At 34.0% G+C, this 18,002-nt stretch overlaps 3 protein-coding genes and 1 non-coding gene across 4 annotated transcripts; 2 read left to right on the forward strand and 2 right to left on the reverse strand.

The window, feature by feature from the left end:
- Window positions 1-492: 492 nt before the first annotated feature.
- Window positions 493-4,250, reverse strand: LOC18041378 (outer envelope pore protein 24B, chloroplastic). Its single transcript, XM_006434900.2, has 3 exons — window positions 3,730-4,250; window positions 3,041-3,400; window positions 493-777 (listed from the first exon to the last, which is right to left on the reverse strand). Exons 1-3 carry the CDS (start codon window positions 3,931-3,933, stop codon window positions 697-699), a joined length of 645 nt encoding a protein of 214 aa, XP_006434963.1. The 5' UTR covers window positions 3,934-4,250; the 3' UTR covers window positions 493-696.
- Window positions 4,251-5,780: 1,530 nt separating this feature from the next.
- LOC18042218 (transcription repressor OFP7) lies at window positions 5,781-6,734 on the reverse strand. Its single transcript, XM_006434901.1, has one exon. The coding sequence runs from the start codon at window positions 6,732-6,734 to the stop codon at window positions 5,781-5,783; it is 954 nt and encodes a 317-aa protein (XP_006434964.1).
- Window positions 6,735-10,256: 3,522 nt separating this feature from the next.
- LOC18042219 lies at window positions 10,257-11,914 on the forward strand. The gene is made up of 3 exons (XM_006434902.2): window positions 10,257-10,675; window positions 10,797-11,135; window positions 11,376-11,914. Exons 1-3 carry the CDS (start codon window positions 10,385-10,387, stop codon window positions 11,880-11,882), a joined length of 1,137 nt encoding a protein of 378 aa, XP_006434965.1. The 5' UTR covers window positions 10,257-10,384; the 3' UTR covers window positions 11,883-11,914.
- A 2,497-nt stretch (window positions 11,915-14,411) lies between these two features.
- Window positions 14,412-14,491, forward strand: LOC112098708. Its single transcript, XR_002905817.1, has one exon. It is a non-coding gene; the product is annotated as a small nucleolar RNA R16 (small nucleolar RNA).
- The last annotated feature ends 3,511 nt before the right edge of the window (window positions 14,492-18,002 follow it).

Below are 18,002 nucleotides of genomic sequence, written 5' to 3' on the forward strand. Positions count from 1 at the left end.
CTGGGAAGCGTATTGCTTTTGGAACCCGCCAGCGTTGGCGGTTCCGTCTAGGGAGTAGGGACCACTTGCATATACTATAACATTTGATAAGCTGTTGTTATTAGACATAAGATAAGACGTCACAAGTAGGATCATTTATGCCCTTAATACTTTTATTAATTATTATTTGATAAACCCTAAATTTACGTACCTTTCCTCTCACATTACACTCTATTTATGTGAATAGATATAAAATATATATTCATGTGAGGAGATATAAAGTATATAAAATGAAATGTAACTTAAGACGATCCTTATTATTTATATGTTTAGTTAATTAATCAATTTTAAAACTTGCAGTAAAATTATACATCACAGCATAAATGATCTAACAACATTGATACCACTCAGCTCATTTGCATCCATTACGCCCCTTACATCCCGAGTTTCTACTTCTTTGGCAATACGAGTAAAATTTTGCACACTAGAGTAATCCCAAGGCAAAACGGAGCATTCATGAATCATGATTTAATACGAAGAATAAGCCATCAGACGGCAAGGTAACCAGCTCATAAACAATTCTGACAGTAATCGAGGAACAAATTGCTAGCTTAAATTCATTAAATATGCAGCCAACGGGTAAGCTGTGGATCCAAGTGTAAGAAATCCCAACACTCAATTGAAACAAGAGAGACTAGTTAAAAAAAAAAAAATAGGTCACATCTCGAAGTTCCACGTGCTCTCAGCAGTCAATTTTGGGACTCTTAATTCCTCTGCCAGATTGAGAGCTGCTTGAATCTGGAAAAATAGTAATGTATCAGATATAGAAATCATTTAATCAGATACAATCAACATGGAAATAAAAAATCACAACTTATCAACAGGGGTTCACACTGCTGCAGCAAATTACCACCACCCGGTTCAGAACAAACACTGTTACTAATATTGTACCGCAGAAAACATGACTAAAATTAAAGGCATGTGAACATCGGTAGTTCTTTTGAATGGGAGCGATTATTACCATTGGTGGAATAATAAATTGAACAAAAGGTGTTTAACTTTTGGCCAACTCCCCCCCCACCCCCAACCCCCACAAAAACCCTTTCCTTTCCTGAGCTACCAATGCCATGGACAAACAAGTTCAACTTTGACATCACAATTAACTTTATTCCAACCAAACCACCAGCACAATGCACAAACACCATCAAGACAGCCTCTGCTCTAACCAATAAACACCTCCAATCCAGACTGATGCCATTATCCACTCTATTATTACCATCATAACACCAATGTCATTTGATTTCTGATAGAACTTCCCAATGCCAATGTTTATATGCAAAAACCATTATTTTTTTTCACATTGCTTCCTCATGTCTCGTGGCCCATCACAATGAGAACAGTCATGGAAGATCAATCTCAAGACAATACCTTCCACATGAAGAGACATAAAAGTAACCAATTTAAACAAATAAACCTACAGTGAACTGTGAGGGAGTGACAAATAATTAAGAAACTCTAGAATCGGATATCTGCTTCGAGTCATCTATTTCAAAGGGCATTCTGAGTGTTTTAAATGTACCACCGGACATTGATGTTATTGTCAATCACTAATACAAAAAAATTAGCATAAAATGATTAATTTCGGAGGAAGTCAAGGTGTTTTGCAATCAAACAATGTTACCAAAACCTAATCATTAGACCATGTTTCAGGAAAATACCATCTCTTGCTTTCTCTCACCTTCCCAATTCGCATATTATGAAAATCAAAACTACCTAAGCGCTTCCTGGGGAAGTGTACTGAGCATTTTTTGATTCATCTAAGTTTCTAATATTTAAAGCCGGTCAAGCCCCAAAACGTTTCAACAAAGCAACCCAATTTCCAGAGGCAAACTCAACAGTCTAATGCTATACTCTCCTTCCCTATTTTTGACCACCTCCTCTAGTGATTTGTTAAGTTCATCTTCCTAAATCAGAAATAAAACTTTAAAACCAACATGTACCTAATACCCTACAAAGCAGCCTAAACATAATTCAAATCTCATCAAGATGGTAGTCATTTTCATTGGAGAGAGCAAGTCCAACTAGACTGAACTGACATACACTCATTTCCTTAATTAAGAGTGTGTGTATATATATATATAATTATGTACACGTGTTCACATGTAAAATTTAAATGTATAGTAGAAGCTCATTTCCCATTAAGTCAAAGAAAGCAATTATATTATGTTACAAAAAATACAATTTTGAGCATGTAAAATTTAAATGTACAGCAGAAGCTTCATTTTCTATTAATTCAAAGAAAGCAATTACATTATGTTATAGAAAATACGAATTGAAGCATCAATTATGCAATAAAGCCAATGTTCCATGGCAGTAATATGCTCCTATGATATGTGCAGAAAGGACCTACTTTAATATAAAATAGGAAGATTACTAAAATCAGACATAATTTTGACATGAAATCACTTGATATGTAAGCTGATACAACTTTATTGGGAAAGGAACACACCGGACCAAACTATAGTGCACAATGTAAACAAGTTCTTTCCCTCTTGGAGCGATCAAAATGGGATTATGTACTGCGGTTAAGTAATTGAAACAAATATACCACAAGGCAATGCAGCAAACAACCACAATCAATCAAAATGATTATGTTGTGACATATTTTTCAAAAAATATCACTGAGAGGGAAAGAAACAACCCTTTTCCACTGTGCATTGTAGTTTAACATGGTGTATTCCTTTCCTAACACATATGTGAATTGATGAACCACAAATAGATTCTAGACTATTCTAGACTATGCCCAGGAACCAAAATTTTCTTCTAATCCATTCCAAATCAATTAGCATGTCAGATTCTAAAATTTAATGTTTATGTCTAGTCAAATTAAAGATTGGTCAATCATGGGATGATAAATTGAGAAGGAATGACAAATAACCGAATAAAATGAAGGGTTATAGCCAATGTACATGCTCGTTTCGAAGAATTTTCCAAGAAAAAGGCAAAATAAATATCCACCCAACAATCAGAGAAACAGTAAAAGCAAAACTTATCCCTTTACCTTGAAATCCCCATTTATCTTTGAATTCCTCGACCACTCCAGCGCTAATGCCTTGCTCGATGTCTGATAAGAAGCTCGAAACACGTCATCACCATAAACTTTCCGAGACACGGCAAAATCCCAAGAATTTTTTGCCAAATCGTACCATTGCTCAAATGTAGTCAATCCTCCATGAACATAGGTGTACTTCAACTTGCAATTCCCTGAACCAAGCACATGATTAGCCGACACCTTATTAGCCGAATCAAACACCAAAGTTCCCTCTAATATCGTCCGATTATCCCCTCTGCCGTGAATGTAAGTAAGGTTCAATGGTTTGTCCGCAACCCTAACTGAGTTCATAAACTGAAATCGAAAATCCTGCTCCAGCACAGACAACAGCTATAAATTTAACACCAGCTACTTGCGTCTAGAGATAGTAAATAGCTATCCCAATCACAAAAAATAAACATTTTTCTAAAAATCTTTTAATTACAATTAAACTGCGAGAAAATTACTTCCGCCAAACCTAATCCTTCCTAGTTCCTACAGTTCAATTTTATAAATATCAAGAAAAGAATAATGCAATTCTACCAGAAATAATCAAGTCAACCCTCAAGAAAAAAAGTCAGACTAAGTCACTGTGCTACAAGTTCTCAAAAACAAACAAGCGTTACCCACAGAAAAGCTGTGTCGGCAATTAAAGGTACCTTCTTCGGGACGTTGTAATCGACGATGAAGAAGCCGGGTTTCTCTACGGCTAGAGCCAAGCCGTTCAAGCTGGGGCCATTTACAACGGTGGCGTCGGTCAAGGAGGCCCTGAGCTTAACATCGCCTGCGTTGAAGGCGACGGTTGCAGCAGCAACCCCCCTGTCTTTGTCTGTTTCGTACCTGCCCTTCAACGACGCCTTCATTTCGCGAGAAACAAAGAAAGACGGGGCGAGAGATACTAGGAGGTTGTTTATTTGCTTTCGGGCCTATATTTTGGACGTGTCTTTGTTTCTCGGGCGGCGCTCCTTGGCTCGGCTTAGTTGGCTACCAACCATTAGTGGCGCAAAAGTCGTAGTGTGGGTGCTGGGCCGTGGCCCGTGTGGTCAGAGTTCGGATTGTTTGTTGTGCCGTGGTGATGCTTCTCCTCTTCAATTTATGTCAGCCACCTCCCTTTTTAATCATTTTTTTTTTATTTTCAGAATTATCTCTAAAAAAAAATTTCTTTTTCAAAGCTCTCCGTAAGTTGACTTCTAATATCTCAAATCTCTCTCATTGATTCATTATTTAAATTAAATGTGTTCATAAAATTTAACAAAATCAAACATTAAAATTTATCATATATTCGTGAAAATGATGGATTAATGATAAAAAAATATAGGTGGTGGTGATGAACTTACTGTTGAGCAAAATAGATGGTGATGGTGATTGTTATACTAGAGTGAGGGGAGAAGAATAAGATAAAACTAAACAATAATATTTTTATTTTCAATAAAGGCAATTTTAGAAAAATAATAAGATAAATTAAAAAACGTGGGTTGGTGAGACAATGCATGGGGGTTGAAATATCATCTTTCTTGTTCGCTAGATGTTTAGTCGTTGAGAATGGTGGGAGTTTTATTTCATTTATTTCATTTTACTCCTTTTAATTGCTTATAACAGAATCCTCGTTTAATCACTTGAATTTAGTATGCTTTTTTGGACAAATTCTTTTGAACGTATTATTTAAAGCACAATAAGACATCTTATACTTATTACGATATCTCAATGTCCAAGTACTTGATAAATTTTACATGGTTTTAAGCATAGTTTTCATGATATCTCCTTATTTATTTTATCAATGGCACGTCACATGTTATATCATTTGAAATTAAATTTTTCAATATAATTTCAGATGTTTAATATTTCTCAAATATAAATTATACTCATATTATCATAAATAATTATTAAAGCTTGATTTCAAATTTATGTGAATTAAATTTCAAGGTGAATTGGACAAATTTTCTAGTTTAACTTGTATAAATAAAAAAAAAATGTAAATTTGTAGGTTATAGTATTCTCTTACAGAAAACAAAACAATAATAAAGAGATCTATATGTTATAAAATAGGTAGATACTATTGTAACAGTTCGAGATCAATGATCTCTTTTTGCTCATACTTGTGCATATTATGAGGTGAGATTTGAGAACATATATATAAACGAGAACAAAAGTCAAACTTTGACGTAAAAAAATTTATGTTTATAGATATACAAGGTAGACGATTTGTCTTTAATAGTTGTTTTGTATTCAAAGCTCAAATTTCTCCAATCTCATAATAAATTAAAAAACTACTATTGAATATCTAATTGTTAGGCCTTTTTTTTCTCTCTCTCTTTCGCCCATTTTTACTTGCAACAATTTGAGTTTCAGAGACAACCCACCTGGCAATTGTTTTTTTTTTCCCCCTTGGTCCTGGCCACATTATATTTAATGATTTTCTCATCTTTGTTTATGTATGTATGTATATTTCTTTTTCTCGTTCCGCCATCTTTATCAAGCGATGGATTACGTCCTCGGCATAAACAAAATATTTAGTCTAATTATTCCTTTTAATAAAAATTACAGTTAGCAAAACACACACCTACAAGCAAACCATGTACGTACTGGCAAGCTAATTGCTGAAATGACAAACAAATCAAATAAAAATCAGCCATATTACAAACAACTCCTGCGATGCGAGTAATCCCGACCACAAAAATTGGAAAGTACAAACAAACACTTTTTTACTTGTTCAATCACAAAACAAGATCTCCCAAATATCCGAAAAAGCCTCCACAATGATTTGATGATATTTGCTAGAATTCAAAGACAAAAAACAAAGCAAAAGTTGTTCTAAATCCTTGGCCTCAAACATCTGCTTCTGCAATATCATCTCCAACATGGACCTTTTAAAATCCTCGTACGGATCCACTGACTTCTTCGCCACTGCAACGCTTTCCCTCACCTTCCCTTCCACAGTGCCCGGTATTATCTTTCGCCTGAAAACTGAAGCCTTCACCGCGGCGTCAACTACCTCTGCCACCGTCGTCATGTCTGATGCCTTGCGCCTGTGTCTTCGGATCTGCTTTATGTTAGTGTTCGCATTTTTCTTTTTACGTCCGTTTTCGTCTTCAGCATCCGGTGAATAATGATCGAGTCCTGTGGAGTAGTAATTGGACAAGCTTCTTGTTGAACTTGAAACTTGGGTGGTTTCACTTTCATCTCCTTCTTCGTTGCTAGAACATCCACCATCACGTGATGAAAGGCTTGCTGTTGTTTTAATCCTGTTTTTGCTCACCCAAACTGGTGATGTATCATCGTTGCTATTTATAGTTAGTTTTGGTTGATGATCGTCTTTTGATACTACGTGGCATCGAGGTGCTGCTTCTAGATCTTTCTTCCACTGGGACCTGAAGCCCCGGCGATCAGTAGACAGTTCCTGCATTCCGCAACCACACTCGACCTTGGTCGATACGCGTCGCTTGATGAAATGGCATTCTGGCGTTGTTGGCGGTGGTGACGGAATTAAGTTACTGGGGAAACTGATATCAAATACTTTAGAATCGACTGGTGACAGCCGATGAATTGCCGGCACTGGTGTGTATACGGAATCTGAAGGGCCTTTGGGACGACAAATTTGAAGTGAAGGAATGACACGAGAAAGCGAAACGGCGCGAGAAGTCTTGAGCTTGAAGCGTTCAGCCATCTCAATGGGTTTAAGGGTTGAATGTAGATCAAACGCATATATAATGGAGAAGGCCGGCCATACGATTAAAATAAAAAAGGGGCCATGCACGTACGCTTCTTGAATACTACTTTTGAACGGACCAAATCCAAGCGAGTATACACAGTTCGTGCATGAGAGCTACAACAAAATTCTCTTGTGAACGTTGTGTTCGAAAAATGTCCGTGAAGTAGGTGTTCGATCGGAATCACTGCCTGTAATTAACATTAATTACTTCCACGTGAAAACAAAACTTGTTGATAATTATTGGATCGCATGATTAGTTCTTATTAAGTGTTTGAACGAGTCTCATCACATGCTTCTTAATGTTACAACAACATGTACTACGTCATGACTGCTAGCTCGTAAATTATTCGAAAAAGAACAACGAGATGATGAATTTATAAGTGATTGCGCCTGTGCATGTAAAATTCAATACAAAGTAAAAGGAATCACTGACGACTGTGAATGCCTGGGCGGGTAGAAATTATACAAATATGAAATAGTAATGTGAAATTAGTTGGTTTTCTTTTTAGCAGCTGAGCACTGCTGTTGTCTGTGTCATTTTCTTTTGGCCATGGTCATATATAATAGTTAAGAGAGAGAGCAACAATGGTAGAGAATGACAAAAGATGTTTGACCAATATTGCATGTCGTTTTCTTTGTACACCTTTAAAAAACTTTATCCAGCAATATCTATCTTGAAAGAGTCTCCATCAAACAATATTAAAAAAAAAACGGTGTCCTTCAATATTTACTAATCAATGGTTATTATTATATGATATATGAGGTTTAAATATATAGTTTGATTATGTATCTTTAGATTGAATTCGGATTCCAAATTGAATTTTAATTTGAATGAAACTTGAAGATAAAACTAGGGTTTAAGTACTCTAAAAGGAAGAATATATCTGCTGGAGAGTCTTTTGATATTTTCATAGATCCGCTTCTATCTAACCCTCACTTTCCAAACTGTGGCTCATAATTCTCAAGCAGATGTAGTTCATTTGGTAGAAAAACAAAATTTTGCTTTGACATTTTGGTATAAGCAAAATGCTTGTCAAATTCGATCATGATCACGATACATGATACCTTCTAATTTTGATCCCAATTAACATCCCAAATAAATAGTAACTATCATTAACAACCCTGATTATTCTATACGTTTAAACCTAAGAATGGAATTGAAAAGAAAAGAAATAGAAGAATAACGAAAGGAACAAAAAATGCCGTCAAAAGCATAATTTTAATGGAGGTGATTGGGAAGAAAAGCTGTAAACAGGTCAGACGTACGCTTGACGAATTCAACACAAACACCCAACCTGCTAAAAACTAAACAATCAATCCCTCCAAACATTTTCGATTATTACTTTTATACCTTAAGTTTATCTTTCGTTTTCAATCAAGCCCCTCTGACCCGAAAAAGACAAGTTCATGTCATGACCTTGAAGCAATACACATGGACAAAAAGTAATCACTAGAGCATTTAACCTCTCAGCTAACTCTACAGTTCTAGCTGGACGGCTCAGGCAACCTACCCTTTTTATTCCATGACGGCATACAAGAGGATCACCTTAACTTAGTCACCAATATGATCCAATATTGCATGTCATTTTTCCTATTTAACGTTGGTGAATTAGAAGACTCGCGCCAACCATTTTTGCCCTTAAAACTTCACAGATTTGAAAATTGACGATTTGACATTGTGAATTTAGTGGATTTGAATAGAAATAAGAATACGACACATTATAATTCTGGTTGTATATCAAGTTTGGCATATATTATAGTACATTAATATTTTATCTCCATATAAATAAAAATCATTAATAAAAGAAGGTGCTGATGTCTATTTTTATAACAATTAAATCTAACCATCCATTTTATAAAACCAGCGGAATCTATAATAAAATCTCTCTATAAAGGATCAAATTAATTTTATTACTCTGAGGAGGTTATAAGTTAATAAAAGTGTATAAAAACTATTGTTTTGGCTTAGTTATCCTTAGTGTAAGTGATATAGCGATAAAATATCCTCTATATTAATAATTAATTAATGGACTACATCAAATTTAGTATTTCTCTAGAATGACTTATCTAATGGTCATAAGTGTTTATTTAATTCTATAAGCTCTTATAAAAAAATTTATGTTGTTGTTTGGTTATTATTTTAGTAGAATTTTTTAAAAATTAAATAAGCTAGTTTGTCTCTATTAGTAAAAACTCAAATTTTGAGTTCTTGTGAGTAGAGGTTGAAAAACGTTTTTTAAATGTCAAAATATATAAAATATCATTTACTTATTTGACAAACTTATTTCATTATTTTCATAACATAACTTTAAAAAATTTATCTATTAAAATAATTTTATAAATTTTAATAAAAGTTCTCATTAACAATCAAATAACTAAAAATTTTTAGGTAAAAATTCTACCTGTAAAACTCTACTAATAAAAGTTTTTTTTAAAAATAAACTCTGTTTGAAAAGTTATACCAAATGGAGAGAGGCATAATTTCAAAAAACTAACAGTATGTTTTCATACAAAATTCAAAACGTGGAAGCTAGTTCCTAAAGACAAAATCTAAAAAAAATATTATGTAATTGAGCTAAATCGGAATCATGATTTTTTATAATTATATAAAAATTAATCTTATATAATATAGTGCTATACCTTGAGGGGTCCGTTAACATAACATTCCTCCGTCGATGCAAGAGTGATGTGAGACTGTGAGAGTGAGATTCAAGTTCAACAAGAGCTGGGCCTTGCATTCCGAAACAACTGTTCCTCTGATCGGTCCAAAAGATTGTCAGGCTCTCGCAAACATTCAAATTGGGCTTCCTTCCAAGCGTGGTCAACATAATATTCGAGCTAATAGGGGGCCAAAAAGAAAAAAGGAAAAGAGAGAGAGAGAGAGAAAATAGAATAGAAAAAGATGGAGCCGGCTGGATATGGTCCAACTAAAATCAAGAATCAAGATGCCAACCAACGAAGTCTTGAGTGTTCCATGACAGTCAACCGTCAACCCAACGTCCAAAGGAAAAGCGTGCACAATTTCGATTGTTGATGCTCGATTTTACCTGTCAAACTTGCAAACAAAGCTCACATTTTAAATTTATTATAAACAAACCTTCATCTCTTTAGTGTCTGACATGTCGTAATGCTATTGTTTACCTGTCAAACTTGCAAACAAATCTCACATTTTAAATTTATTATAAACAAACCTTCATCTCTTTAGTGTCTGACATGTCGTAATGCTATTGGTTACATGTAAAAATAGAACCTACCGTGGGCCATGCTGGCTACTTAGAAGTGTGCTAAAATTAAACAGACATTACACTTTGCCGCTAAAATCGTGCCCTCACGACACCTACGCGCAAGGAGCACCTCCAGGAGAAAAAGGCCACCCACCGTCCTTCTTTCCCATTACCAATGAACATTAGTTTTGCAATCCATTTCCACAGAAAAGAAAATTAATTACCTGCTCAATCAGAATTAAGAAACAAATTAAGAAAGAAAGAAGGTTTCCAATTTGTCATTGGGATTCCTTCCTTCTCTCTTGTCTTCACAAAACTAAACTGAAACATCAGGGAGGTTAATTTTTGCTATTGTTTGTGTGCGCGGTGTGCCCAGTGCCCATGAGGAAACTGTGCCCAAATTACGACAGAGAAGATGGGCTGGACACCGTCCTGGAGGTGCCAATACCTGAAGAAATGTTCAACAAGATGGGGAGCACTGCAGCTTTACGTTGGCACAATTTGCGTGCATTGATGAAAGCTCAATCCCAATCTTGTGATAGGTCTTCATTCCTCCAGGCTAAATCAAGCAATGAGTTTATGGCATTGCTCAAACTTGTTGGTTCCCCTCTTATCTCTTTTCAGTTGCAATTGGACAACCCACCTAGCCGCTTCGTTAAAAATGCTAGCATTGTAAGTTCACGATCATATATAATTAATATTCTGTTTTTGTCTTCAACTCTTATATTAAACTCAAATGATAATGGATGCGGCTGCTATATGTATGTGTTAACTTAATTAATTGTATAAGCAGGAGGCTTCTACGGCGAAATATATAGTGCAACAATATATAGCGGCAACAGGAGGACAGGCAGCGTTAAATTGGGTGAATAGCATGTATGCAGTTGGGGAGGTGAAGATGCTTGGGTCAGAAATGCAACAGGGTGATGATAGTGTGTCTGCAAAAGGGAATTGTGAGGCTGGTGGGTTTGTGCTGTGGCAAAAGAATCCTGACCTTTGGTGCCTTGAACTTGTTGTTGCTGGTTTTAAGATCTGTGCAGGAAGCAATGGCAAGGTTGCCTGGAATCAGTCCTCCTCTCAACCCAATGTTGCTCACAGAGGGCCGCCACGTCCCCTGCGCCGCTTCTTCCAGGTGTGTGCGTGTGCGTGTTATATTGTTGACCTGGGTAGTAGATATCTTAATTCACACTTGCATACCTGAATTGAAGACTCAATTATTCTCATTATTAAATGCTTTGAAATGGACTGCATTAATGCATTTCTTTTTTACACGAGCAAGGACAATGTAACACTGTCAAAATCATATCCTTCTGCAATCATCAAATGTGAACATCCTGGTTATTATTCATTGCCTTTAATATGCAATTATCAGGGATTGGACCCCAGGTGCATTGCTAGCTTATTCTCAGATGCCGTATGCATTGCAGAGGAAAAAATTGATAATGAGGATTGTTTTGTGCTAAAAGTTGAGGCTAATGCAGCCACACTCAGAGCACAAAACTCTCCCAACACTGAAGTCGTTCACCACACTATATGGGGTTACTTCAGCCAAAGAACAGGACTGCTAATTAAATTTGAGGATACAAAGCTAGTGAGGATGAAGAGTGCTAAAGGAACTGACAGTGTGTTTTGGGAAACAAGCATGGCTTCAACGATTGAAGATTATAGATATGTTGATGCCATTAACGTGGCGCATTGTGGAAAAACTGTTACAACACTTTACAGGTATGGAGGAGCACACAATCATAAGAGGAAAATTGAAGAGACCTGGAAAATTGAGGAGGTTGATTACAATATTTGTGGGCTTTCGGTGGAAACATTTTTGCCTCCAGCTGAAGTCAGAAGAGGAAATGATGTTGGGGAGCAATCTGTGTGCTAAATTCGAGAAAGACCTGCAGGAGAGAAACAAAATTTGCGTGTACATAAATATATATATACGTATAGGAGAATTTGGAAATCATTTTTTTCTTTTAGTGGTTGTTGGATTTGGAAACCAGATAGTCAAGTTCGGTTCTCTTTTCAAAAACCATATTTTTGTTTATTTTATGAGAATGAAGAGAAATTGTTGTTGGGAGCCACTAGCCACTAGCCATTAGCCATTTACTGATTTACCTTCTTAAACGATTCAAAGATAAAAATAAAAATAACTACGATGATTTCCCTTGTTTCAATTTTTCCTTTGCCATCAATTTTTTTTTTCATGGAAGAATTATAATGCACTACAGTCATGGAGTTTTTATTTTTATTTTTATTACTATTTTAAAAGAAAAGGGAGTATCCAAAGTCTAAATTTATTTTTTAACCTTTATTTCTCCCAATATTTAAACATAGGTGACCAAACAAATAACGCTGCTAGAAAACCACACTACAATGATAGAGTTAATTCGAAGTAATTCTAACATTATGCAGCATTTTAAATAACATTATTCACTGAAATTTGAGCTAAAAAGGTCTTAGTAAGTTTATATTTATGTGGGACTTGAAATGTCACTCATGGATAATCATCATAAGAATATCTTATTAACTTATATATAAAAAAAAATACAACTAAAACCGTCACAAGATAATCATTCAATAAAGTCACGTTGTTTCAATTTTTTTAATTTTATAATTGTTTATCTTTTGTTACCGTCCATTACTATGAAAAACGAATATATAGGTGGTAAAATTTTATTAAATCAAAATATACGTATGACGTAAAATGTCCATTGCATAGAAGACAACCCTTCATCCCTTAATAGATGGTGGTACATAAGTTTTCATTCAATGATAAACACCATAAAATTATCATTTATAAATAAAAAATCATCTATCACCCAACACATGATAATCGTTTATGTATAATTCTGTGATAATTAGAATATAAATTATATGTTCTGTGACTTTGTATGGGTAGCGGCCACATATTTCAACATTTTCCCCCCATTTCTTCAATTAGCAAATAGGCTTAGGAGTTGGGATGCCTTTTAACAAAACAGTGGATATGGTACAACTTTGAGTGTAGTTAGCATTTAGCAACATTCGTACAATGATTAATTGGATCAAAGCATATATCCAAGAGAACCCCCACCAACAAAAAAAAAAAAACCAAAAAAAAAATAAAATTGGACTATTGTTCTTCCTTAATAAACCTTTAAAACCCCTTTTCTTTATTTACTCTATTTTAATATTTAAAATAATATGAATTTCTCCTAACACCATTATCATGACAGAAATAAAGCTTAATTTAAACTATTCTTCATGAAATATTGGAACCCCGTAACCCAAGTATTACAATTTTCCTTCTCAAATTCCAAATTGACAGGGTTTTCATTGCTCTTGCTCACAAATTCTTTTTTCTTCTCTTGTCTCTTTTTTTTTTTTTTTTGTTCTTCTTACTCTTTCACTCTTGTTTAAAATACATTTCATTATCATTATCATTATTATTATTTCTAATTTTCAACTCCCGAAGAGAAAAGACAATCCTTTGTAAATTACCATTTAAATTTGTTGCTCACCTAAAAATAAGAGAAATAAAACTTTCAATCAAAAGTATAAATATTAGATAATTATTAATTGACATAACCTTACTTAAAACTATGCTAAATTGTTTAATTTCATAAACAGACTACTCTCATCTTTTTGATGGCTCTGCTACTAATTAATGACTTTTGAAATGTATTACAAAGATTTCTCTTTCGTGAAATAATTTATTTTAAAGTACTGCAGATATCAATTGCAACTTGCAATTATCGCCAATGAAAACTACAGGAGCAAGAAAAGAGATAAATAATTGCTTTCAGTAACCTCCAACAAATCAGGTCAGAAATTCGCACTTCCGTGTAATTTTGATGAAGGTTAAGGCTACACAATAATTGGAGGGTTTTAAAAGGTTTCTATGGGGGTGCCAATAGTCTAACTGAACGAAAAATAAAAGAAGCAAAAAAAAGGGCAGTTAGCTAGTCGTGATTTATTATCCGTTGGGCTGTATGGCCCATGGGGAAATTAAAAAACGGCCCATACGTTAAAAAAGAAAAAAAGAAAACCTACTTTATCAATTTAAGAATCCTATGAAAGCTACTCGGAAGTCGGAACCCTCATCATGCCTAAAGGCTAAAAGTACTCTCGCGCCTCCTCGCCCTAGGGTTTCATTAGTTTTCAATGTTGACGATTCTTCACATATTATTTATTGTAATTTGGAGGGCAAAATAGATTATCTGTTGCATCAGTTTACCCTCTCCTTCATGAATCAGAAATGAACGCTGGAGGAGATAAAACTGATGCAGAAATTCAAAGGTTGGCTTACCAGCCCATTGCATGTATCTTTATTTGCCTTGGCGTCAAATGGACCTACCGACACTCTCTTATCTTCGCTCCTTTCTGATTCTTCTTTTCGTTTTTATAATCTCTTCTATTATACTTGTAATTGTACGGCAAGTGATGAAATTGTTTTATGCTACACTGATAAGCCGTGTAGACAACAAACTCCGCTTATTATCTGATGCCATCTCGTTTTATGATTCTTGATACATTTTTTTTTTTTTGGGATTATGCGTTTTTTTTAAAAATTTTTTTGGAGTGGAAGGCAGATGATGTGATAAATAATAATCACTTATACTACACACTGAGTTTAATGAAGACAACAACTCTCTCAAGCTGTCTGATGTCTTCCTATTTGTTGCAATTTTACTAAGATTTATTTCTTGGTTACTTAGTCATTAGTTATATATGTTTTTTTTTTTTTTGCAACTTGGTCTTATTCGAATTATATTGTTGGAGTTGCGTTATTCAATGATGAGAAAAAGCAGACGGGCGGTCTGATACTGATGCCGTGTTGAATGTCTGTAATTTTTCCCAATTGGGATTATTTCTGAGATGCAACATAACCTCTGGTTTTGTATTATAAAATATTCTTATTGATCAATGGCAATTGATATTTGATTGCTGATTTTTCAACCCAATTCAAATTCTTTTGCTATGATGAAGTTGCCAATCTATATGTCTGGACATATGAGACTCGTCTATGATATGATAATGCATCTTTCTGAGCACTATCTTTTTAACTTTCTTTTTACTAGTTATGTTTTTAATGCTACTTGAAACTTTGTTGCTCAAGTTCAGAAGTCTTCTTTCTTTTTGTAGGTTTGTCTTCATTGCCTATGCCATTTAGATTTATTGCTGGTGGTTATATTGTCAAAAGCATCCATAATGAACAATGGGTCTCTTTGTCTGTTAATAGATTGTGTTGTGTAAAAACATCTTCACAACTGTTAAATAGACCGGGTGAATAAAATAATGTTTGTTCATATATATATGTGTGTGGTGGTAGCTTCTCTTCAGCTTTGGCCTTGGTGTTTGATGTCAGCATGTCAATTACATCAGATTGCTGCACCAGACGAAGTTGTAATGCCTTGTTTCTTCTATAGTGGGATTCCAATTTGAGAATGAAGTTGAATGTGTTTAGGCTGCATTTGAGGCAGTTGCACTGCCAAACGCTCCCTTAGATCAGTAGGTTTTGTTATGGATCCTCTCTTATGCGTTAAAAGTTTATGGGAAATTTACGCTTGTCCACTTGTTTGTTTTGCCTTTTTCAAAAATACACAAATATTTTTTTTTTTTACAGCGCGCCACCTGAAGTTTACTTTTTGTTGCATTCATCCACTTCCGTTTAATCCACTTCCGTTTAATTTCTGTTAGTGAATTTAACGGAATGTTAATGAAATGACCTTTTTACCCCTCAAAATTATAATTTAACCCAAAATAAATAGAAATTAGAGATAAATTAGATGGATTTAATTTTTTTCAAAGGTGGATGCTAGACATTGAAGGAAAATAGTGTTTGTTACTTGCTAAATTTAAAAAATTTGTATTTATTTTTTTGTCTAAATTTAGCAAGCAATAGACATTATTTTTTTCCAAAAAAATAAATACAAATTTTCTAAATTTAGTAACAAATAAACTCTATTTTCCTCTAATTTCTAGCATCTACCTTTGAAAAAAATTAAATCCATCCAATTTATTTTTAATTTTTATTTATTTTGGGTTAAATTATAATTTTGAGGGGTAAAAAGGTCATTCTGTTAAATTCACTAACGGAAATTAAACAGAAGTGAACGAATGCAATAAAAAATAAACTTCAGGTGGCGGGCTGCAAAAAAAAAAGTGTTTGTGTATTTTTGAAAAAGACAAAACAAACAGGTGGATGATTGTAAATTTCCCAAAGTTTATTAATCCTATAAAATTAGTTTAATTGTTAATTATCAATGAGTTGTTAACTCTTTGAATTGTTAAATTTTCAAATCAGCAATATCAGAACTCCTCAAATACTAGGTGGGAAAGTAAAATTAATCCTTTTTTTTATATTTTATGTATGGGACTTTCTAATGTGAAACAGGTTTGTAGCCCGACCAATGAGTTTTTAGCCTAGTGGGATAGACCTAGCACTCCCTCAAACAATATGTAAGAGCGTTGGGATTTTGACTGAGTTTGTAAACTCACAATATGTAAGAATGAAGATTCGAGCTCCATAAAATATTATGATGGTTAGTTGCAGTCTATTTTCAATTATTTTATAAGAGAGTGGAGATTATATTTTCTGATACGAAATATAATAGAGTTGATGCCTCTTGATCATTTTACTGTAGAGTGCGTGGGAGATACGAGTTCTGCTAATATCAGTAATAGTTCTATATATTAGTATTAAAAAAAAAAGGGTTCGGAGCTCTAGCCAATAGTATAATTGAAAAGTCGAATATGATGTGTCATCGGTGGTTACCTAGTCTAAGGTATATTAACATTCATTATATTAACATTTATTATACTAGTTCCCAACTAATTGTAATATACATGTATTAGTATTATGAGACCACTTGCTAGAACAATAATGTTTTGGTGAAAACAATCACATATAATTTTAGAATATTTATGTTTTATTATTAAAATTTAATAATTGAATATACGGAGGCATACTTGAATCCCTAATATCTAATTACTTCGTAGGGATGTGTTACTATTCAATTACTAATACCCAATTAGAAGGTCAAAAGGACAATGGATTTAGCTTTCGACCATGCCCCTGATGCGTAGTTGTAGTATGGCTACTATTTTGAGTGGTGCCATCGGCACCCCCGAATTAATCTTCTAAAATCCTGACTTATGCAATTACAATAAAGGACATAACTATCTAACCGAACCCATTCCGTTCCTTGTACCCTTCCCCTCGCTCTCTCAAAACTCTTTACAACTAACACACCCAAACAACCATATCCACATTTCTTTCTCATCGACTCTTTTTTTTGGTAATCTCAACATCGAATGGATTAAAAAATTGATTACTGAATTTGGATCTAATAGTTTTTTTTAAAATGACAATTACTCTATTGTGTAAAAGTACTGCCATGCAAGTAATTTCTCGCAAACTCAGCTCTCAAACATTCAGAAAAATCGAGTCTTGTAAAAAGATTGTTCAGATAAATTAGCAGTTATGAATTCCTTTTAATCTTTATTAAAAAAAATTTAAAAGTCAGATAGAGCAAATAAGGTTAAGGGTTAAATATTATAGATATTAGTTTTAATCTATAATTTAAAATTATTGGAGAAATAAATGATTGGTATTTAAACATTTTTCACCAAGAAAATTAAGGATAATGGGTAAAATGGGTAGGAAGTGAGTAGAACACTCCATGATTGAAATCAAGAAAGTTGTGTTTAGTAAAAAAAAATCGTGGAGCGATAGAAAAAGAAAAATGCTGGGTTTACTTAAAGATAGGGCTTTAAGAGGATTTTAAAATAGCGCCAATAGTACAATTCTATTATTTTAAGTGGGGTCCTCCAATATTTGAGTGAAAAAAGATTTAAAGGATAATTTTTAAGGACCTCTCTTGAAGTTTGGTGTATTAACATATAGATAGAATGTATTATTGTAATTACAGATACCTCCTTTACTGTTAGTATAAAAATACATAGAGCGTTATTATACAAGGATAAATGTGTAAAAGCATATTTAAAATTAAAAAAAATT

This window comes from Citrus clementina, unplaced genomic scaffold (assembly GCF_000493195.1).
Source record: "Citrus clementina cultivar Clemenules unplaced genomic scaffold, Citrus_clementina_v1.0 scaffold_5, whole genome shotgun sequence".
In the NCBI taxonomy this organism is placed as follows: domain Eukaryota; kingdom Viridiplantae; phylum Streptophyta; class Magnoliopsida; order Sapindales; family Rutaceae; genus Citrus; species Citrus x clementina.